The sequence below is a fragment of the Antennarius striatus genome, chromosome 4 (genome assembly GCF_040054535.1).
Source record: "Antennarius striatus isolate MH-2024 chromosome 4, ASM4005453v1, whole genome shotgun sequence".
In the NCBI taxonomy this organism is placed as follows: Eukaryota; Metazoa; Chordata; class Actinopteri; order Lophiiformes; family Antennariidae; genus Antennarius; species Antennarius striatus.
Genome location: NC_090779.1, coordinates 6,666,045 through 6,690,508, shown reverse-complemented (window position 1 = coordinate 6,690,508; position 24,464 = coordinate 6,666,045). Strand labels below are relative to the sequence as shown.

Sequence of the window (24,464 nt, the reverse complement as noted above, 5' to 3'; positions counted from 1 at the left end):
CAGTCTGAGGGACATTCAGGAATGTATTATTAGGAAACAGTATTGGCTTTTGTTTTGATGGTCAGTATTTGTGACAGTTCACTCACTATTATACACAACCCAACCATGGGCACAATGTACAAGAAAACACCTCCATCAGATCATGTGGGCTGCAGTCAGCTGGGCTGTGGAGCACTGAAGAACTCTGGTAGGTCATGCAGATGTTGACTCCATGCAGTATGGCTTTCTGTGTTTGTTCAGAACTCAAGAGTGGGGGGGGGTCAAAGTAGCGTTCCTAAGCAATGAGCAGTTAATATAGCTTCAGGATTACACTGATGCTTTAAACTGAGAACATAATTCAATGATCTTTCAAATCCACTGTAAACTTTAAAAGAATATATGAGACAATTGGGGGGGGGTTTTGTTTTTTTTTTACTAAGTAAAAGGACGACCTTCGAACCTGAGTGCAGAGGAGGATCCCAGGCTATAAAACTAATCAATATAACAGTTAAGTGTGATGAGAGCCATGGTGATCCATTCAATATTTATTACAGTACTTAATTTACTTACTTACATAAAGTTAGTTCAACTTCATCACACAGGGGTGTGTCCAGAAGGGGGGTCTGGGGTGCAGTCCAATCATCTTCCAGTATGACTATCCTCTAAGTCAGAGGCTGGATCTTAGATCAACTTGTTACTATTTTTGAAAAGAATGATTTTTATTCCTAAGTGAGCTAATGTGTTTGAGGCACAATGTGTTTGTGAGGACATTAGTATAGAAGTTGTGTTATTATTACCATATTTGTTTGTTACCGTTTATCTTTTAAATACACTTGTTTGAGATCATTTTGTTGAAAGCATCAACTTAAATAAATATATTCAGATTTCAAATTCATATACTCAAATAAAATATAAGTAGGAATGTAGGTGTTTTAAAATAGCAAGAAATGGAAATATTTTATGGGATCCCTGGATAAGTCAGTGCCCCAGTAAAGCTGGACACTTCTAAAGTGACAGAACAGCAAACACATTTTTTTAATATTCTGAATCCTGCATTGATTTTTTCCATGTTGGCTAACTACCAGCTTCATCTTCGTCATTGGTGGAGTACTACATGTCTGTTGCTCCATTGTGCTACTAGACACAGATAAAGCAATCACGTCTTTTCTTGTCCTATAAGCCTATTGTTGTGTATTTCTGTATCTTTAACGTAATTTAGCACGTCCACATCTCCCACAGCCCTGCTGAGTGCAGCCCAGCGCTCCAAAAGGAGGTTGTGAAACTGGATCGATTTTAGCATCACAGTAACTGGATCCCACTCAGTGCTGCCACAGCACTGGCAGGTGACAGACTGGCTGACATTCACTGATGATCAGAGAGAGAGTGGAGTGGACGGTGGGGTGGATGGCGAAGATGGCACCTTTAATAGATTCAAGCTAAAAGGAGGAGTGATTCATCAACACACCTTTCACCAGATAAACGGTAATACCATAAATCAAGCATCACACTCAACAACCTCTAATACACAGTTTCTTAGAGACACAAATTTCACTAATTCTTTTTACATTGTGCTTTCTGACAGCCAGTCTGATGTTTTCCTCTAGTGGGCTTATGGTGGTGTTAGCTGTTGAAAGAGGATTGAATCTGGATGTTTGACCTCAGTTTATTCTGGGAATATTTCACTTCTGAAGAAGGGGAGATCAAAAAGATCACACTGGATGCAGAGGTGGATCTGATTGGTTTCCATCCAATCGTTCAAGAGGACAGGAAAGGCCAAATGCAATAAACACAAACCTCAGCAGACTTATTTTGTTCAGCTGGAGGAGAGAAAAATTACCGATTTAAAGAATGGAGGCACATTAACATCTAATTTACTGACACAGTTTGATCTACTGTTCCTTTACTGCGAACATTTATCCCACACAGAGCTGATCAAACCCATCCAGTGTTTCATTCTGATGATTTTTTTTTTTTCTTCCATTTTTAAGTTTTCACACTTTTTTTTCCACTTCAAATTACTTTGGGTTTTGGGGCCTCTCTCAGAAGACGCGCCCAACTTCTGACGTGACATAATCTGATCGATCCGATCACGTCTGTGGTATATAGGATTTGATCGATAGTCGAATTGTTACAAGCTGTTGTTACCACGTTTTTAAAAATGGAGGTTGATGCGCTGATCTGGCATTGATATCAACCAATCGATTCACATTAACATCACCTGATGTTCCTCCCTCATCGAGGGGTTCGCTACTCTGAATCCTCAGCCAAAAATATCCCTGAAAACAGACGTCTACGAGCTACAACCACGACTGGTTCATCCAGAACAGACACAATAAAGATCTTAGACTTGTGAAAACTTTCCTCTGGTCTGAATGAACCTTATATGTGTGCTTTTTGTGTTAGAGATATTGATACTGAGGTGGCTATGCTACCATATGCTAAATGATGTTCCAAGTCTGGTGTGTTGAAGTTTAGTGCAAAGGTGAAAACTACGTTTCAAAACTGGCGACGTGCATTCTGATGCTAACATTTCCCTGCTCACTGGGAGTTTCCGTCACATCACAAAACAAAAGCCGTCCTCTGAAAACCCTTCAAACCTCATCAATCATGCGGTGATGTTTAAGGCTTCATATTAAAAGTCATCCAGATTGGTTTATCTGTCTGAACTTTATGATGATATTTTGAATCAAACCAACTGTTACGAGATGTCGCAGTGCCTACGAAGTTTTTCCCGTTTCCACTGAGGAAAAAAAATTGCACCATAGCACAAAAGATTTCAATTAATACAAATCTAATCGTAATAGAACAACATTTTCATAAATACAATCTCTACTAGACTTACACAGCTAATATAAGCTACCCTTCACCAAGGAATACACAAACAGAAGGTGAAAAGAAACAAACTGTAGCTGCATGGAGATTTATGAGGCGTTTACGTCTTTTACGTCTCTGCTTAGTCTAAAGGTGGCAGCAGACACTTATCCAAGTCAGAGATTAACCCTTACTTACAAAAAAATCTAATCACCTCGAACATGACCCTCACATCAACGCCCAGAGGTGTAACGTTAGTCCCAGTGGTTCATGAAATAAAAACTATGTTAAGAAAAAAGGAGCCCTCAATCAGAAGCCGGCGTCTACATTCCCAGATATTTGAGAAGAGCAGCATTGTTTCAGGATTTGACCCTCTCTTATTGGCTGATCGTTGGCGCCAAGCAGAGATGGAGAGACTCTCCATCAGATTCTGTCCATCAGAGGGTGATGGTATACATGACGTCCGACTTCACAGATTTGACTTGAGGATTCTGTTGCTCATTAAAGACTGACTTCATCCCATCATAGACATTACTCTCACAGCAGCCGTGAATAAACTCAACAAGAAAAAGACCATATGGGAAAGGTAACTGGCAAAGTAAGGTTTGTATTCTGGGCTACAATATCACAGCCTATGTGGTTAAAATAACTTTGCAGAACCAGCCTCTCTTTGCCTTTTGGCATCAAAATGAGGACGTTCTGACTATAATCCTGGTTCTCTGACAGCCTGACTGTGCCGGTTACTTCTGGGTGTAGCTCCTTCTGAGATTTGAATGTGAATGTATTTTCACACATAAAGCAGTTGAGGTAATCTTACAGAAAAGAGTGTTTGTCGACTATTTTACAACTACAAGCTATTGGAACTTTGAGATACAACTGTTTTAATTCTTTGATTAAGTCGGAAATGTTACTTCTGCTATTCTTGAGGGAGTCGAGGGAGTCAATTTTCCTTCGCCAGCATGACTTTTCAAAATAAGAGTTAATGGAGGCTACTATTCTATTTGAGCTATCAGATGGGTAACGATGATGCTGACTGTTGTCTGGTGAACTTTGAATCGTATTATAATTCATATATTGGGTCATATTCTTGTGGAGAACAATGGCAAGGCCAACTTGTAGTTTTGACTATCAATGATTTTAACAAACCTTGTGTTCCTAGGAAGAAAGTAAACATGGTTATGCTCTATGGTAAAAGGCTAATATCTGGAAGTGGATAAGGGTATGAACGTCTGTCAAAATTCACTGTATGAGCTGGTTGAAAACTTTTAATGTCTCAGTTTGTTTATTACATATTCTAATGAGAGAGATGTTTTGTTGATGATTTAGGGGACAGGAACCTTACAAGCCAATGGCTTCCACCCGTCAACCCTTTTTTTTTTTTTTTCAGATGTTGTCGATGATGTTTCAACACTGATGAAAGTGAAATATGTTGTAATAACATGTCTGGAAAGAAGAAAAATAAACTGAATAAATAAATAAACAAACAAACAAACAAACAAACAAACAAACAAACAAATAAATAAATAAATAAATAAATAATTGATTAATTAATTAATTAATTAATTTTTCTTTATGTCTTGGCTTCAGTGCTTGAAAGCCTTAACACTTTGTACCCCAACTCATAGTGGAATCCACCGTATGTTTACATAATCCCACCAAAAATATCTAAAACTAAACTAATCTCCAATCTTATGTCAAGCATTCAGTTTTCCTGAGATTATGAGCTAAACTTGTGTCCACTTCTGATGATGGTGGTCATTTGATCGGCACGTTGATGTGAGTTCACAAAGGCTGAGGTGAGAATAATGCCAAAATCATTTGGTCAGTTATGAAATAAGAAATGAAAAAATATATGTGAGCAAATGCAGAATAAGTGGCTACTATGAAATGACAGCTAAATAGATGAGCTAGCTGTTGTAGCTGCATTCCCAAATGCTCTACTAAAAAACAGTAGGCTAACTGCTACATGAAAAACTCAACCGGGGTCCTTGCTACATGACAAACTCCACTTCACAGCGGCTCGAAGCTACTTGAAATGCGGGCGTGACGTAATCCAATATCTTGAGCCAGCAAAGTATAATGCTGAGATACAAACGCACTCTTAGTAATTCACATTGTATAATGCACTGTTTGTTCGATTTTCACTGCTGTTGACGCCATTCATTTGCACTGTGTAAACAAGTACTTACAAAAAGAGGTGAGGAATATGAGGGTTGCAAGAGGAAGGGGATGGGGATGGGGGGAGTGACAGCGGGTAAGATGGAGGTGGAGAGATTTGAGGGCTGGATGGGAGTTTAAGAGGAGGTGGGGAGTGTCCAGGAGTCCAGGCGTGTAGTCGAATATCTTCATGCTCAGTCTCTGTTCACGCTGCACCAGGCGGCTGTGAACACAGAGGTCAGAGTCAGACGTATTGACCAAACAGATAGATTTCATCCATACTGTGTGCTTGTAGTTGTGCACATTTCCTAAATCATATGGATACAGGGGAGACTGGTGAAACACAGCAGTACAACCAGAAATTGTCGGGAGCTGTGTGGAAATAATTCAAGCAAGACTTATTTTGTTCAACTGGAGGAGAGAAAAATTGCCAATTTATGGAATGTAGACACATTTAGCTGTAATTTATTGAGCACAACTTGATCTGCCTTTCCTTTACTGTGAACATTTATGTCACGCAGCATGTGAATGTGAAAATAACCACGGACATGACAAAAGAAAAAAAAAATCAAGCAGTGGAGTAAAAGAATTCTCTGTCCATATGTAATGAGGTGTTTCCTGACTCATTGTCCCCCTCTGAGTGCATTATGGGGGACGCAATCCTTCCTCCAGACCAGAACCTCTCAGCCTCCATCACATTATTCAGTAAAATCAAGCAAACATCAGAGTTTGACGAAGATTTAAGAATTAAGTTCTCTCTCAGACACAATTATTTCATGCTTCAGCCTCCTAGGTCTAAGCTCTGATTATTCATTATTTCATCTGGTTTACTTTTCATTATAATGTGTGATTGTAACCCTAATCCACCCTCAATAGCCTCCCCAGTAATCACTGCCTCTGTTTTTGCTACGTTTATTGACTTGGTATATTATCATAACCTCGTCTGAGTCCACACCCTCACAGCCTTACTGGAGGTGCTAACGTGGACATAAAATAAAAATGATTATTATCGTGTTATCTGTGATGGCCTCATTACCCATATCATGTTACCCTCGTGGTGGATGAAGTAAAATCAGAATACCACATTATTATGAAAATGTAACATTTTATGTATTATACATTTTAATGATTTACACATCCTATGGTACTTCAGTGTTTTACTGCAAACACATAAATATGTCATAATTTATTGGTGGGTAATTTTTTTGCATAAATAATCCACAGTGCTTAGTATAAAGGAAAATAAAATGGAAATATTCAAGTACCGTACAAGTACTTCACAGCTGGACTCTAGTTCTTACCTAACTGTACTTGTATCATTTCTTTTCCCATAATGCAACTCCCTGCTCAGCCCATGTGTTAAACAAAAGACACATGGTGAGCTGATCTTGGTGTATGCAGTCACTTCCTTTGAACTGATGATAAAATAACGGCGATCGTTCCATTCTGTTTGTCATAGTTCACTGACCTGGCACGGCTACAGAGGACATGGCCTCCGGCTGGCACAGTGTGTCCACCTTCACATGCTGAAAGGCTTTGTTGGGGGCGGACTGGAGGTGTCTGGAATCAGAGTGGAGTCTCAGAAAGCGTAGTCGCAGGTAGACACAAACACTACCTGCATGTACACAAGCTCACAAGTACACTCATCAACACGCACACAGCATCCAGCAGCTTAGCGTGGCCCTTAGCCTTTACTGTAGGAGCTGAAATATTAATGGCAGTGAGATGCTGTGAGCAGTGAAGCAGAAACTCAGATCAGCAGGCAGCTGCATCAGCAGCATCTCCTCAAGCCCAGCACCAGCACTACATCATGATCACCTGATGCAACTCCAGTACTTCAGCAACTTTGGTGAAAGTGAATGGCTGGAGTGAGCTAATTAAATGTGGATGGAGAAATTTATTCTTCAACCTCGTGACAGTAATGGAAGAAAAGGGAGCGCTCTCTTTATTTGGTGATCACTAATCAATGAATGCGATGGCAGGAAGGCCTAAAAAACCTTCAGAGGAGCCAGAATGCTGACTCGAAGTCCTTTTCAGAAGGAACCTGTCCACACACACACACACACGAGTAATGACACTCAGTAGTTTAGAGCGGATCAGCATTGGAATGAAACCTGCTGCAGCAATGGGCCTTCCTTCCTTTAAAGACATTTTATTCTGCTTCCTGATTGAGCTGATTTTTTTAGTCTCACAGCAACTCTTCAAATGCATCAGCACCTTTTTTAGCCTGTTCAGACAGGTCACCAAAAATCAAATCGCTTTTACACTCTTAAAGCTGGTGCAGGTGACAGGTATTAGCCAGGGGCTTAAGATTGAGATGTTATTACGTACAACCATACGTGATTGACAGCTTACCTCTTCCACTCCTCCTCTCCATCCCAGAACTCGTATACGACAAAGGATAAACCGTCCGGCAGGCGGACTGCTGTCACACTGGAGCAGAGACAGAGGACAATGGGTGCATGATGAAGCAGGAGAGGTGGATGGGTGGATAAAGTGTGATTTAAGTGGATTGCGGTGGAAGGAGAAATGTGAGGAAGAAATATGTGTATACAATTGATTGATGACATAAATGGTGGCAGGAGAGGAAAAAAATAGACCAGGCACAGCGGAGGAGGGAGTAAAGGGGAGGAGAGACAGAAGATAAAAAGGAAATAAAGAAGTTATAGAAAGGGAGGGAAACATAAGTCATGACAGGTGCACATTATATACCTATTATTGAAATGAAAAAGAAACAGAAGATGGTGCATTGTTTACTCATATCCCACATTATTGGTGCCACAAAGTTGAACACCGAGATGAAGCCTTGGAAATTGCTTTCCATCTATAAAAATGAAATGCGCAATAATACAGTGGAACAATCTGTGACCAGGTTGGTGAATACGGACGAAGCAAGATATTATTGACCAGTTCTTTGAGGCACTTTACAAGGTACACTTTGTGGTAATGAAGAGCTCCAGGTTGTCTCAATAGCAGCATGAGTATGTTGAGGAATAGCTTCAAGATTCTGCCAAGAAGCCAAAGGGGCTTTGTCTGGCATCTGCCCTGGTGTCAGGACACCTTAAAATCTGTGCTGCAGCGCTGCACCAGTCGCTTCATCAGTCAAATTAGCCATTATAGCACAATACGATCAATGAAGCCATACATCTGACAAAATCATGGTTACCTGTGAGGTGAATGGAAGTTCTAACACCACAGGAGTTAGACACAAAGATAAGAACTTATCTTTCTTCAGAATACCTTCTGGAAAGATTGGAGAGCAATGGAAAGCAAGGATAAACAGGGTCAAAATGACCAAAGCTCCAATAATCTGCCATGAGCACTTCACCCTGGATGATTCTGAAAGAGATTTGACCAGTTTATCATGCGATTATGGCACTCGCAAAAAAGTAAACAATATCAAAAGTGATAGACAGGTCAATTGATTGGATTTGTTTCCCCTGGGGCTTGTTACTAATTTACAACGATTACCGATTTTGGAGGGTTATCTCCTTGATTGGTATCATATAGGGGCTTGTATAGTTTGCAGTTATAACACTGAGTGGTAATTATAGGGGATAATTACACCCCCAGCTGGGTTCACAGGGATCTCCATTTCCGAATCTGATGACACGATTTGAGATGATTTCTTGATAAATAAATGTGATAATGTTGGCTTGTTATGTTGTCGCTTGTTGTATATTTATAGAATGGTGCTGACATGGATTCACCCTGATGTCTACGATTCCACTGTGAGGAAGTGCATCGTGACTTATGATATATTTTGTTTGGCCAAGGTCCCCTTCTTCTTTTTCCTTTGGCTTTTCCCTTCAGGGGTCGCCACAGTGAATCAGCTGCCTCCATCTAACCCTGTCTACTGCATCCTCTTCTCTCACACCAACTACCTTCATGTCCTCTTTCACTACATCCATAAACCTCCTCTTTGGTCTTCCTCTAGGCCTCTTGCCTGGCAGTTGATCCTATCCATCCTGGTCACTCCCAGAGAGAACCTCAGCATCTTCATCAGCTACCTCCAGCTCTGTCTCCTGTCTTTTCCTCAGTGACACTGTCTCTAGACCAAACAACATCGCTGGTCTCACCACAGTTTTGTACACCTTTCCTTTCATTTTTGCTGAAACTCTTCAATCACACATCACAGCTGACACTTTCCTCCACCCGTTCCATCCTGCCTGGACACGCTTCTTCACTTCTTTTCCACACTCTCCATTGCTCTGGACTGTTGACCCTAAGTACTTAAAATCCTCCACCTTCTTGATCTCTTCTCCCTGTAACCTCACTCTCCACTTGGGTCCCTCTCATTCACACACATGTACTCTGTCTTACTGCGGCTAACCTGCATTCCCCTCCTTTCCAGGACAAACCTCCACCTCTCTAGCTTCTCCTCCACCTGTTCCCTGCTCTCACTACAGATCACAATGTCATCTGCAAACATCATAGTCCATGGGGATTCCTGCACTCTGCCCATCTCCCTTGTTCTTAAAAATGGGCACCAGCACACTTCTCCTCCATTCCTCAGGCATCTTCTCACTATCTAAGATCCTGTTGAACAACCCAGTCAGAAACTCTACTGCCACCTCTCCTAGACACTTCCATACCTCTACAGGTATATCATCATCCACTCTTCATCCTCTTCAATGCCCTCCTCACTTCATCCTGACTAATCTTTGCTACTTTCTGGTCCACAACAGTCACCTCTAATAGTCTTTGTTCTCTCTCATTTTCCACATTCATCAACTCTTCAAAGTACTCTTTCCATCTTCCCATCACACTACTGGCACCTGTCAATAGACTTCCATCCCTATCCTTAATCACCCTAACCTGCTGCACATCCTTCCCATCTCTGTCTCTCTGTCTTGCCAACCTGTATAGATTGGTCTCTCCCTCCTTACTGTCCAACCTAGCATACAAGTCATCATAAGCCCCTTGTTTAGCCTTTGCCACCTCTACTTTTACCTTACGTTGCATCTCCCTGGACTCCTGTCTACTCTCCTCAGTCCTCTCAGTGTCGAACTTCCTCTTGGCTGACCTCTTTCTCTGTATACACTCCTGTACCTCCTCATTCCACCACCAAGTCTCCTTATCTACTTTCCTTCCAGATGACACACCAAGTACTCTCCTACCTGTCTCCCTGATCACATTAGCTGTAGTTGTCCAGTCACCTGGAAGGACCTCTTGGCCACCCAGAGCATGTCTTAACTGTTCCTTTTTTAGCTTCCACCATTTCGTCCTCTGCTCTGTCTTTGTCCTCTTCATCTTCCTCACCACCAGAGTCATCCTATACACCACCATCCTATGCTCCATCCTACTCCATTTCTCGTCCTATCTACACCATGATAGAACAACTTGAACCCTGCTCCTAAACTTCTAGCCTTGCTACCTTTCCACCTGGTCTCCTGGACACACAGTATGTCTACCTTCCTCCTCTGCATCACTCTCTACCTTTTCCTGTCATAGTTCCAACATTCAACGTCCCTATTCTCAGTCCTATACTCTTGGCGTTCCTCTTCTCTCTCTTCCTACGAATGCACTTTCCTCCCCTCCTTCTTCGACCAACAGTGGTCCAATTTCCACCGGCACCCTGTAGGTAAACAGGACCGATAGCGGTCCTCCACCGATCCAGTATGGAAGTCATAGGTTTGATTTGCATGTTTGGTTTGGCCAAGGTCCCCATTGATCATAAAAAAATAATAATGCCACCAAAACATTTGTTTAATAATGTACTTCAAATAATACCCTGGGTTCATTTTGACTTTACTGTCCCTTTAAAGGGGCGCAAACCTATCACAGCCTGGGCAGCATTCTGGTATCATCTCATCTCGTCACATCTCATCTAATCTCATCTCATCTCATCTCATCTCATCTCATCTCATCTCATCACATCACATCATATATAGTCACAGGATCTGGGTGTGATGTGTCACAGAATATTATTTTGTACCATGGGAAAATCATAGTGTGAAACCAAAACTAACTGGAACAAATGTATTCAGTATAACAAAAACTTGAACCTTGGTTCAAACTTTCAGGTCTGGAAACTCTGCGAAAAGGAAAAAATGCACATTGCACATTTTTCTGGCTCTAAACGCATAGACGTTGGTGGATGGAGTGCTGGAGATGATGTTCTGTTTATACAGATAAGGCAGTTCCTTCCAATTCTGGAACTTATTTTGGCATGAAATTACACCTGCGTCTCTGCCTGCTTAGGATTCCTCTTATCACAGAAAACAACTTTCATTTCAATTTTCAGAGAACTTAACCTGACATGAGCACAGACCTCTTTTAAACCATAAATAACAGTCTAAGCTTGTTTGGCATTATACATACAAGTTGGAATTCACATTTGTGTGACAAATATTGACAACTGATAAAAATAAATTAACCTTAAGAAGCTTCCTGTCCACTCAGCAACAACTGTTAATCTGGAGAATACTTCTGTATGGTGTTAGTGCTCTGTTGCAGACGTTTACAAGCAGCCTAAACCACTAAAAACCTATAAATCTCACATGTTGGCTGTTTGATGTAACAAGAGGGAAAGTGTTTCATTAACTTCATCGACAGGTCTGGACATATTCCAGATCATTGACGTGACATTTTGTCTGCAGTGGCCTCTGTTCTGCCTCATACTGAGCCGACTAGCATTTAGTATCAAGTCATTTTTTCTATTCTTTGTCTCATATATTGCTGCATTTACAGGACTCTTTCCCTGGGCACATAGAAGCCATTAAGCATTCATCCCTTCAAATATTCTGAAAAACTCTTTTTTATTGCAGAATTCTTAAGATTGTACACTCAAGGAAATCATCTTACTGCAGGAAGGACAGATACAATCTGTGACTAACAGAATGTTGGTGTCTTTCAGGTTGATGGTGTTTGAGATCATTCGTTTGCATTGTTTGGAGTTGTATGGCTGCTGTAGGGTATTGACTGGCCTGCACTGTTTTTCTGCCTCAGTGTAATAGTTGAATCACTTTTCTTTTCAGTGACCATTTGTAAGCACAGATTTTGTGCCTTAAGAATGTCGAGACAACTTTCTCGGTGACCATCGATTGAATGAAGGCGTATTTGCTGCAACTTTTTGTCTGTTAGTGCAGGGAATCAAAATGATATTAATCGTAATAGGCTGAGATTTTGATTTTGAACATAATCTTAACCGTAACCTTATTTATTTTGGGTGTAGTTAAAACATTCACAACAAATTGGTTTGGGGGTCGGCTTTTTTTTTTTTTTTTAAATAAAGATTTTGCTTTAGTTTTTCATTTTTTTCCCAACATTCCTAGAGGATTGCAGGTGAGACAACCACATGAATAAAAAGCGATGCATTCCATTAAGTGAATGTAGCCTGCAAGAGACTATTTGTGCTCATCTTTATTTTGTTGTATAGATAACAGCTGAACCCTTGTTGGCATCTTGCAGTCGATAGATTATATTTTCTCTCTGTTGCTGAATCAGTGAGTCAAGATGTTGTCACGGAACTTTACGCTAAAAACCTTAAAAACAGAAACAGCTAATTAGCTGCTTGACTGATAGCATGTAGCATGTAAATAAAACACCATATTAGATATATTTGTCTTGTCCGCTGCATTTGGAATCAGTTAGAATTCAATTTAATATCTGTTATTTTTAATAACAGTGGGTCGCATGATTGCCTGTATGTGAAATTGAATTCTTGTCAGGATGAACTTTCAGATAATGATCATCACTTCTTACACAGACCAGAAATAAAAGGTGAGTAGATATAAAATGCCATATTCATTATGTACAAACAAATTCAACATCAAGTTCTTGATCATGTCTGCTGGATGTATAAATGCCATTAGACATTTTTAAGCACTGTAGCCAAGTGAAGAAGGAGCTAAAATTGCTTCTGTTCAGACAAACAAAATCAGCTTAACAGTTTTTTTTCAAGACATAGCCAGATTTTGTGTCTCAAATTAGTCAAACATATTGACTACCAAGTCAGTACTCAGTTATTTATGTGCATTAAGAATGTTTCCCAAGAAACAGACTGCAGTTACTAGTGGGAAAAACTGTAACACAAATAGAGAAAGTACAGAAGAGCCAGAACCTTGAAGCGTTGCCAGCAGCATTTGCCGAATATGAGGCTGGACTATGCATACAAGAGATTGCATGTGGGATTTGAAGAAATCTCAGAGGATAATGGGCTGCTTCACAGCACCCTGAGGCTCAGAGTGGGTGGAACAGGAGATCTGTAATAGGTACGCACCGTGTATATCAGACTTCATTACAGGTGTGATGTTGTATGGGTGTGCTGCATAATATGTACACTCCACTGATGAAAACCCCATTGGCATTACAGTATTCAGATGTAATGATGAAATGTCAACTGAAATGTTGACTGAAAGAAGGGTGTGTGTGTGTGTGTGTGTGTGTGTGTGTGTGTGTGTGCGTGTGTGTGTGTGTGTGTGTTGCATAGTTGCACTATTCAATAGCAAAATTTGATGCAGTTTTTAATAAAGTTGAAAAACAGCAAGGTCCACTTGGTGAAAATGAAATGTATTAAATTATTGAAAATGATCGGGGTTGCAACCCGGTGCTGTGGAGGTAGCAGACGTGAATCAGTGGGCAGACTTACTGAAAGCAGTCTCTCTGAGTGGACACATTCTTCAGATACTGCTTCAGAGCTTCGCAGAACTCGCCAAGCTTCTTCTGAGAAACGACCATCTCCTGACGAATCAGCAGCAGGGACTGGATGAAACGAGACAGAGGGGCATTATTAAAGATGTTTTAATATTAGTGAAACTGCACTTCACATATACATACAGACATACCATACTGTATGATGTAAGAACATTAGCCAGCATTAACTTAGACAACCCATCCAAGGGCAGCATCAAGTTTTAGCTTTCAGATGCAATACCTGCTTGAAATATCCTTAAAAATCGGCTACTCCTGTTGATACGTTGCTTTATTTATTACATTCTTTCTACCTCACTGTTCCGTATGCTACAAATAGGTCATGTTCTACACAAGCTCTTTCGGTAGAAGTTTGATTTGCAAATGTATGTCACATGTGATAGCTTCAGCTCTCAGTTGTGGTGTACAGTAGTAGTTCCATGTGAAGCAGTAGCAAACACAAAGAACTGATTTTCCAGGTAAAAGCAAATCGCTCACCATCTCACACAGGCTGTGGAAATCTTTTGATAGAAGCCTCCTGGGGCCCGAGGGTTCGAACAAACATGAGGTACAACATGAACACCTGCAGTAAGTTTTGTGTGTCAGATCCTCGGCTGCAGCGCTCCTGCTTGAGATTACCTTTGTGATCAGTACAGTAGTTTGTATGTGTGCTTTACAGTTAGAGCCTGGAGGATTATTAACAAAACTTTGTATGCATCCTGTACACAACAATGAAAACCAACTACTGCCTCTTTGGCTTTGATCAGATAAGATAAGCTGCTATTTTCAGCTCTTCATGTGCCAGCCTTATTGTAGCTCACAGTGGATGAATTAAAAATTCATCCACTTTGACCTAGATAAGTCCAGCTGTGTCTCACTGAGACTTGATAGTACACATCGATGAACACGCGCACAAATGTCACATTCTTATGTGCACATTTTCATTTAGGTTTTATAATTCAAGCCTGCTTCTTATTATTATTATTATTTATTCAGTGGTCTGAAACAATGACAATCTTTAAAAAACTGCCAGCGGTATAAAGTAAATGGGATTCCCAGGAGTTGTCTAAACCTTCATTCCAGTAGCATTGGTTTTTGAATTCTTGCAGGTAAATCATTTTTCTTCTAATTGAAGATGCTTCACACAGCTACTCTGCTATGCTTCAATATTTTCATACACCCCCCTACACTGACAGGTGTAGTTGCTGCTCATGATAATGAACGGATAATTATATTTATCATCATAGTACTGGACACATAATCAAAGGGATGTGCTGTATTACACAATCAAGTGGTGACCAACGAACAGAATAAAAGTGGGACCAAAAGCTGAGCCTTGAGGGACTCCAGATGGGTAAAAATTCAAGAACCTAAGTTGTAAACAGCAACTTTGTGAACTCAGAGTCTACAGACAAGCAAACATAAGCCCTAGAAACACAAGAGACTACTTCATGTTTGCCTCGTCTAACCCTTGTTACCTAACACCAAACCTCCTCTGACTCTACTATCCTTGTTCTCTGCCATCTCCTCATTGTGCTTCTTTCATTATACCTTCTTTTTGGAGCTCCTCTAGAATAAAGACAAGATTAAATCCTGTTTGTGTCTGGGTTTCAACATGCTTTAAAATTTAAACTGCGTTGGTAACCCACGCTGGATGCTATTTATATCCCTTTCTTGTTCTGTTATAATCTCTGTCTTCCTGAAAATTTTTACCAATTAGAGATAACAGCGAACACAGAAACAGGATGGACCTTTGCTATCAGGCGTGACTACAGATATCAGATTACACATCATTTGTGTAACAGATGATAGCTTGCTTTAGGTTATTCCAAGAGGACAGCTGTCTTTATTTAGCAAATATTAGTGGCAGGTCTTCCTGCTTGTAAATATACAAACTATAAGTATTCAAGACATTCGTGTTGCTACATATCTATCCGTCTCTTTTTATTGGCATGTAATGATTATCTCTTGACATTGCTGTTTATCTGCTGCCGTTAACTTCAATTGCTGCCATGAGGCAATTACTGCAACATTAATCTGCAAGAATGAACACCTGGCTGAATTGTCAGAGGAGTTACGTCTGCATGTGTGAAGCACCCACACCATAAACAGGTCATGATAGACGCATAACCGCTGTACACTCAACCTTGGACACGAAACATACACAAACACAAACATGCCGCTAACTCAATTAGAGACACCACATTGCCCAGCAGCCCCTGTTAATCTGATCACAACACTCCATTAACCCTCATATTGTTGGGCCGAATGATGTAAACCGCTCCCTTCTGACACAAGGCCCCATACAGGAAATAAATCACGAGCTTAGAATGCTTACTATCTGTTTCCATCATACTGTTCTACTGTGTGTTAATGAATCAATAGGCCTTTTTCACCTGAAGTTTTCTTGCCAAGAGCTCAATGGAAGGTTGATATCGCCATATACAGTTAAATTGGCTTAGCAGCAAGACTTAAAACAGAAGAATCAGTTATCTTGGCCTTTTGTGACTTCAGACTTTTATGGCAGCAAGAGGAAACTCAATGAAGTCACTGTTCCTGACACCTCAAGGACAAACAGTAATGATAATTGTATTAGTGGTGAACTGCAATATTTTGAATCAATAGAATTACATTAGCCATTTTTTTCTCAACCTACAATATAGATTTTTTTTAACCGTCAGTAGGTCTACATTATCATTCATAACATGCATTTGATTGCAGTGAGGTATCAGAAATTGTAAATGTATTTCATGATGAGCTGTTTGTGACACCAGAGAACATAAAAATACAATTAAAGTACTGCATAGACTTCACGGGATGGACAAACAGTTGCATGAAAGGCTTAACTGTCAGTCTGTAAATCTTAATATTTAGTTCTCTTGGCTTTTTTTCTTTTTTTTACAAAGCCGTGTGAACAGAACACTGACCAGAGCTAAAAGCAACCGGTTTTGTTCTGGAAAAAAATGTGTGAACACGGCCTCACTTTGAATGAAGTGTTCTGAAAAAGTTGTTGCTAATGCAAATTTTACATCTACTCTTTTTGACCTTTTCCTTCTACATTGTGATGTGTTGTGTACAAATGTTATCCCAGGTGTTACTGTGTTCTATGCATTTATTTGGTTGCATGTGTTCTATGCATTTATTTGGTTGCTCCCCCGGCATGTCACTTCCAGGGGAGCACCAGAGACTGAGAAAGGAAGCTAAAAATGACTGAAATTATGAAAATATGTCTACAAAAAGAAATGGATGGATGGCATCCTCTGTGAGTCATATCAGATGACCATTATTCAACAGTATTTGGACATCATGAAACATATTTAATTATGATTGACAGACACCTGTGTGTTACATTGAAGTAGTAAGTATTAGGTAATGATACGTTTGTGCTGGGCTAAGGACTCGTCATTCTTTCTTACTATTGAGGAGCTGCCTTGTGTTTTGGTTACATAGTATCATATAAAGGATTTGTCAGCCTCTGTTCCATAGGTAGGCATCTACAATATACCGCTGCTTCTTCTCACTCTATTAATAAACCGACACAACTTCTGAATAGAGAACAAAACCGTTTTTATAGACCAGCTTTTGGAGGCGGGGAATAAATAAATTATATATATATATATATATATATATATATATATATATATATATATATATATATATATATATATATATATATATATATATATATATATATATATATATATATATATACACACACACAATACGATATATATATATATATATATATATATATATATATATATATATATATATATATATATATATTAGTGCTGTCAGGCGATTAAAAAAATTAATTACAGGATTTGTAATTAATCTAATTAATCACATTTTACTCTCATACCTGCTAAAGGCCCCCAAATAAAGGTTTTGAATTCTAGGACATTACAAAATTGTAGTGCATGACTAATCAATAGAATGCACCAAGAAGAGACGATTTGAAATCCACATTTTTATAGGTTAAGTGTACTGTGCCAAGCACATCAGCAAACCAATTAGGACAGGTGCATTTCTCAAAAATACAATACAAATATAGTTAAATAAAATAAATAAATTTCAGATATAAAATAAGGCTGATTCTCAAATAAGCACATAAGCAGACTCTCAATCAAAATGAATACTAAAGCTGACTCAATACAGCAATTCAAAGTGAATAGTATAACATGCCTCTAAATAAGGCAACATCAATAGGAAAATGCCAACAGGCTTCTACTAAGCTAACGTTACAGGAACTGACAACAGACAACTCTGTCCTTGACATGTTTTGCATTTAAATGATACGTTAGGCTGGAGCTGCTTCAGTGATATGAAAATTCTCTTTTAAAAAGGTACAAATAATAATACTAATAATAACGATAAAATAATAATAATGGATTAGATTTATATAGCGCTTTTCTGGACATTCAAAGACGCTTCACATCGGATCCATTATTCATTCACTCCTCATTCATACTTGGTGATGGTAAGGTACGTGTGTAGCCACAGCTGCCCTGGGGGAGACTGACAGAGGCGTCTACAGCGCAGATTGGCAGCGCAGAATCACTGCGTTTTTGTTAATAGTCCTGTCTTTGTTCTTTTTAGAAATAAACTTTCCGCCCAAAGGTCTGAGTGGGCTTGCCTCGCTCTCCCGTGTCGCGTCCATCTCTGTTGTCAGTCACCCTGCTTTTGACGAGTGGCGCAGGTAGGAAGTGACATCACTGCGGCCTACGGGTACCTCAATGGGCCAAATGTGCCACTCACGATTAATTGCGTTAATTTTATAGTGCGTTAATTTGCAGCGTAATTAATTAATCTAATTAACGCGTTAAAGTGACAGCCATATATATATAAAAATGTCCCTCTCACCCTTGTGGGGTGGTATCTGTGTGTCATCCTCAAGCTCGGGTCCTCTACCAGAGGCCTGGGAGTCTGAGGGTTCTACTCAGTACCTTAGCTGTTCCTAGGACTGCGCTCTTCTGGACAGAGGCTTCAGATGTTGTTCCAGGAATCTGCTGGAGCCACTCTTCCAGTTTGGGGGTCACTGCCCCAAGTGCTCCTACTACCATGGGGACCACATTAATCTTGGCCTTCCACATCTGTTCCAGCTGTTCTTTCAACCCTTGGTATTTCTCAATCTTTTCCTGTTCCTTCTTCCTGATGTTGGAGTCAGCTGGAATCGCCACATCTATCACCACTGCTCTCTTCTGCTCTTTGTCCATCACCACAATGTCCGGTTTGTTAGCCAGCAGCTGTTTGTCAGTCTGGAAGCTGAAGTCCCACAGGATCTTAGCCTTGCCATTCTCAACCACCTTCGGTGGTATATCCCATTGGGATTTGGGTACTTCTAGTCCATACTGGGTACAGATGTTCCTGTACACTATCACAGCTACTTGGTTGTGCCTTTCCATGTATGCTGAGCCAGCAAGCATCTTACACCCTGCTACCACATGCTGGACTGACTCTGGGGCTTCTTTACATAGCCTGCACCTTGGGTCAGATCTGCTGTGGTAGATATTGGCCTCTATTACTCTTGTGTGTGTGTGTGTGTGTGTGTGTGTGTGTGTGTGTATAATATATATATATATATATATGTGTATATATATATATATATATATATATATATATATATATATATATATATATATATATATATATATATATATATATATACTGTATAGTATATATATAGTGCTAAACAACAACCTGCTGCAGTCAGCAAACTATAGTCAGCAATCTACAAGTGCCATTTTAGAAGTTTTTTTTGCTCATCTGTAATTTTTTGTGTCTTTTTCATCATCTATTAAAGTACTGTTACACCACATGTAAGGCATCTACAAACTTTCTCCCATCTTCTGTCTCAGATCTGTGCCCAACTCCTCAGAGTGAAGACAAGATGACAACTGTATAAAATATGCAGAAATTCTCATCATGTATCAAGGACAAGGATATGGCGTGCTGTTAAGCATGTGTGTGCGTGTGTTTAACATGCAGTACAGTGGGATGTTATCCCGCTGGGTATGAAAATGGGAGTGCTTGAAAGATGTCTAAGTATAAGTTGCACAGCAAGGAGGGGGAGATCCTCTAGCGTTGCCATGGGAACCCCTCACACCTTCTCTGATTCTCGACCCCTCATCTCCATACACACACCCCCATTCTGTCTTCTCTGCAGGTCTCCAATGCCCCAGTTGCTGTTTCTATCATCTCTGCAGCCTTCTGCCACCACCTTGTTTAGTCTTCTCCCCCACAGTCACTTATATTTCCTCCCCTATGCATTTCGTCGTTCCTCCTCATTGTTCATCCTCAATTATTCCTGTCCCTCCTCTTTCTCCTACCCTTCCTCCCTCCTTATATCCCATTTGCTCTCACTCCTTTATGCTCTGGACTCAAGGAATCCCTCATTTATTCAAACAGAAAAGAAAACGCATTCGTTAGTTCAGTAAGTATTAGCATATCTTTCCTTGGGCTGCAATAAGAGATGAATAACTACAGTATGGCTTACAGTACACCGACCTGCTGACTGCAGCAGTGGGAGAAGAAGAACACATGTGTTACAGTAAGTAGAAGCAGTCCTTACAATCATTTGTGCCTCACCTTACCAGATCATGTTGTTCTTTCCTTTCCAGGCTAACAGACTGGAGTCCTGTAGTATCAGTTGGGTCGTTCAGCCCAACGTAATTGGACATGAGAATCAGTTTAGATTAGGCAAATAAAAACATTATGCTGAAGCCCCGATCAAGCCCCTCTGTTGTGGAACCACCTCCCTACCTCGGTTCGAGAGGCAGACACCCTGTCATTATTTAAGACTAAACTTAAAACATTTATTCTTTCAAAAATTTTACAATTAAGGCGGCTTTTTCTTATAGACTTAAGCTACTGGAGACTCAACATCAAGAAATACAGAGCCCCTCTCTCCTACTTCTTCTCTCTGACCCTCTCTGTTACTCCTCCTCTCCAACCTCTCTGCAAGTCTCCAATCACGTCTAACTATCTCAACTTCTTCCCTGGAGTCTCTGTGCTCTATGATGTCACAGGTTTTTTCTCAGGTTCACCTCTCATCCGCTGTGGACCTGCTTCCCTCATCCCAACAGTATCACCCCTCATTGATCCATTGGCTGGGGTCCTGCTGCCTTTCTTCCTTTGTGCAACCATACAGTCAATCTGTAATTGTACTTTGAATTAACCAACTACATGATGGGGAACATGTATTGAAGACAACAACCCAGGAGTCAGTGAACGCAGCCTGACTTTCCCGTTCCCACTTCAGCGCTTGCATCAAATCGTCTAACTATAACCATAAAGACACTGAGTCCATCTGGCTTATCTGCCACTCTTTCTCTCTCTCTCTCTCTCTCCTACCCTGTCCTTATCTTCATTGTAAATCTGTTTCACCCAACTGGTCAATGCGGATGGCCACCCATCAGAGTCTGGGTCCTGTCCAGAGTTACTTCCTCAATGAGGGAGTTTTTCCCCACCACTGTCGCTTATGCTTGCTCTAGAGGGTTCGGTTGGATTTTTGTCTGTTAAAGCGCTTTGAAATGTCTGTTGCCATGATTAAGTGCTTTATAAATAAAACTTGATTGATTGATTGATTGATTGATTGATTGAAGCAAAAGCAAGTATTAGTAGTTATCTTTCGTCAGTAACTTGGAACTACAAAACCAAAAACAGTTGTTAGGGCTAATGTGTTATGTGTTAATTTGGCCGTATATACTGAGGAAACTTGAAGTGCCATAGCATCTATTCAGAGTTTCAGGGCAGTAGTGTCCAGTATTTCAGATTTTCACTGATTTATCTCAATGTTTTTCAAGGTTCTGAGCTGGTTTTACAGGTTAGGACTCATTTACAAGATTTTTGCTGACAGGATTTGAAGTATTTCCTCCAAATAATAAAGAAGAACACATGTGTTACAGTAACAATAATAATTTAAATAATAAATAAATAATTTAAATAATTTAATTTAATTTAAATTTAATTTTATACTGTTATATATATATCTATATATATATATATATATTATTTATTTATTTATTTATTTTTACTGTTTTCTATTTTAATTCAATTTTATACTGTTTAGATTTTATTTTATACTGTTTATATTTTAATACTGTAATATTTTTAAATTTTATACTGTTTATATTTTAGTTATAGTTTAGTATATAAGTCCTGTTAGTGCTGCATGTGTCTGTCTGTTAGTGTAATGTATGTCTTGTGGTATGTCCTGTGATGTCAGTGTTTCTTTTTCTCCTGGTGTTTATCCAGTATTATTTGTTATGTAATGCCTGAGCACTGGATATATGCAAATTCCTCCGGGATTAATAAAGTATCTATCTATCTATCTATCTATCTATCTATCTATCTATCTATCTATCTATCTATCTATCTATCTATCTATCTATCTATCTATCTATCTATCTATCTATCTATCTATCTATCTATCTATCTATCTATCTATCTATCTATCTATCTATCTATCTATCTATCTATCTATCTATCTATCTATCTATCTATCTATCTAAATTGCAGAACCCAGTAATTAAAATCACATTACAAATTCAGCCCATGTCTCACCAAAATCCTAAAGTTAGCTCTTTGTTTAAGCTTCAGAGGTGACAGGTGTGCTGATATGGTTCTGAGGAGCAGTGGGCATTACAGCTTCCATGGTCGACATTGTCATATGTAAATCCAGCAGACATCTTCCCGCTCTGCTAATCATGAAAAAACGGCCAAGTAGCTGGAGTGAAGTCCGCTGTCATCTCTTTTCATTTTGATTGATTATACAGTATATACCCATTAAAAAAATCTAATTATGCAGCTTTAATAGAATTAGGCGATGCCACCATGGGCACTCTCCTCGTTCCAACATGCTGGTTACAGGTTCATTAAATGGGAGATGACTACAGATGGAAATCTGAGGAAGAGGGAATACTAATCCTGCAGTATCAGGAAGTCATCAAAAACTGAAACAACATGAACAAAAACAACAACAATAACAATAATAAATTATCTGTAACTGGAACCTCCAATTTCAGCATCAGTGAATAGATCCACACTGCAGTTGCAGAGCACAGCTCCTACGTGTTATGAGTAACACAATCCAATCTCAGAGAATATATCCACGATTACGAATGGGTGACATGCCGGGTTGAATTAAGGTGAATAATTCACTGAACACTATGAGTTTCTTACCCTGCAGGACTGCAACTCCATTCATTCAGTTTGCTGGAACAGCAGCAAATCTCTTCACATACACAACTATTTATACGGAATTAAAGAAGTTAATTATTTAGCTCCACAATTCAAATGTACATCCTCAAGGTTTTTTTGGAAGAACAAGACTTTGTATTCTCCTAATTCTTCATTAATACATGAGTTACCATTAGGGTCATAAAGAAGACAGGAGTGAAATGCCAGCAGGCACCTTTGCCCTGTTTTACAACCAGATGAACTATGAGGACAAGGACAAATTCTTTTTTATACCATCTTCTTTCAGTCTTTTTATCTGTGTCTGCCCGATACAGAGTCTCTCTAAATATGCATGACCCCCCGTCCTATGATGCTCTCTCACACAGTTAGCTTTCACTTTCCTGATGAAACCAGGACTGATTGTTCTTTAAGTTCATATTTATGTCTTTCAAGAGTTGTTGTACAAATCTGACATGGAACACATTTGTTAGTGAAGACCAAATGTGTTCCTTATTCATGAAGGACTCCAAAAACTATTCACACTACAAATGTAAATCTGGCTGAGACGATGTATCAACAATTAAGTGATTAACTTCAACTTTATGAGGAGATGGAGCTGAGGCATCCGAGAGACGAGAAAGCTTTGGGGAAGTGCTTGTAAACAGTGGTATTACTGTTCTGCAGCTTCTACATTTCCCAGTTTGGGTTCGAAAAAGTGCATTTTATCATATCTTATAGATAGATAGATAGATAGATAGATAGATAGATAGATAGATAGATAGATAGATAGATAGATAGATAGATAGATAGATAGATAGATAGATAGATAGATAGTTAGTTAGTTAGTTAGTTAGTTAGTTAGTTAGTTAGTTAGTTAGTTAGTTAGTTTATTAATCCCGGAGGAAATTGTTCATATCCACTGCTCAGGCATTACATATCGAATAAATACTGGATAAACACCAAGAGAAAAAGAAACACTGACATCACAGGACATACCACAAGACATACACTACACTAACAGACACATGCAGCACTAACAGGACTTATATACTAAACTATTACTAAAATATAAACAGTATAAAATAAAAAATATAACAGTATTAAATTAAAATATAAACAGTACAAAATTAAAATATAAACAGTACAAAATTAAAATATAAACAGTACAAAATTAAAATATAAACAGTATAAAATTAAATTAAATCCATTCAACTGGGTGCTGACCTCGCCACCTCCCCCCTGCTCCTCCTGAGAGAGTCATTGTACTCCCTGATGGCACGGGGCACGAAGGAGGACCTCAGCCTCTCTGGTGGTGTGCAGGGGGGAAGGGGCTGGTGCTGTTCACCTTAACTTTAGACATGGTCCTGCTCTCCAGAAGCATATCCACAGAGTCCAGGCTCAGTCCGACCACTGAGTCCGCTCTGCGAATGAGTCTGTTCAGACGGTCCATATCTCTTTTCCTGGCCCCTCCACCCCAACACACAATGGCGTATGACAGCACAGTGGAGACTACGGACTGATAGAACATGAGAAGGAGCTTAGGACAGATGTTGAAGGAGGCCAGCCTCCTCAGGAAGTACATCCTGCCCTGCCCCTTCTTGTACACACAGTCTGAGTTGAGTGACCAGTCCAGTCTGCTCGGGGGGCTCGGGAGAAGTGGCAGGGGTGGAAGGAGAGGAAGCACAGGAGGAGGGAGCATCAGT

General features: G+C 39.7%; 1 protein-coding gene across 1 annotated transcript in view; it reads right to left on the bottom strand.

Annotated features, from left to right (window-relative positions):
* Window positions 1–4,672: 4,672 nt before the first annotated feature.
* necab2 (N-terminal EF-hand calcium binding protein 2) overlaps window positions 4,673–24,464 on the bottom strand; it is a 107,375-nt gene continuing 87,583 nt past the window's right edge. The window contains exons 10-13 of the mRNA XM_068313129.1: window positions 13,541–13,653; window positions 7,303–7,380; window positions 6,416–6,507; window positions 4,673–5,170 (exon numbers count right to left, since the gene is read on the bottom strand). Of these exons, the coding sequence (XP_068169230.1) occupies window positions 5,142–5,170; window positions 6,416–6,507; window positions 7,303–7,380; window positions 13,541–13,653 (312 nt within the window). The 3' untranslated portion in view covers window positions 4,673–5,141. The remainder of the gene's footprint in view (window positions 5,171–6,415; window positions 6,508–7,302; window positions 7,381–13,540; window positions 13,654–24,464) is intronic.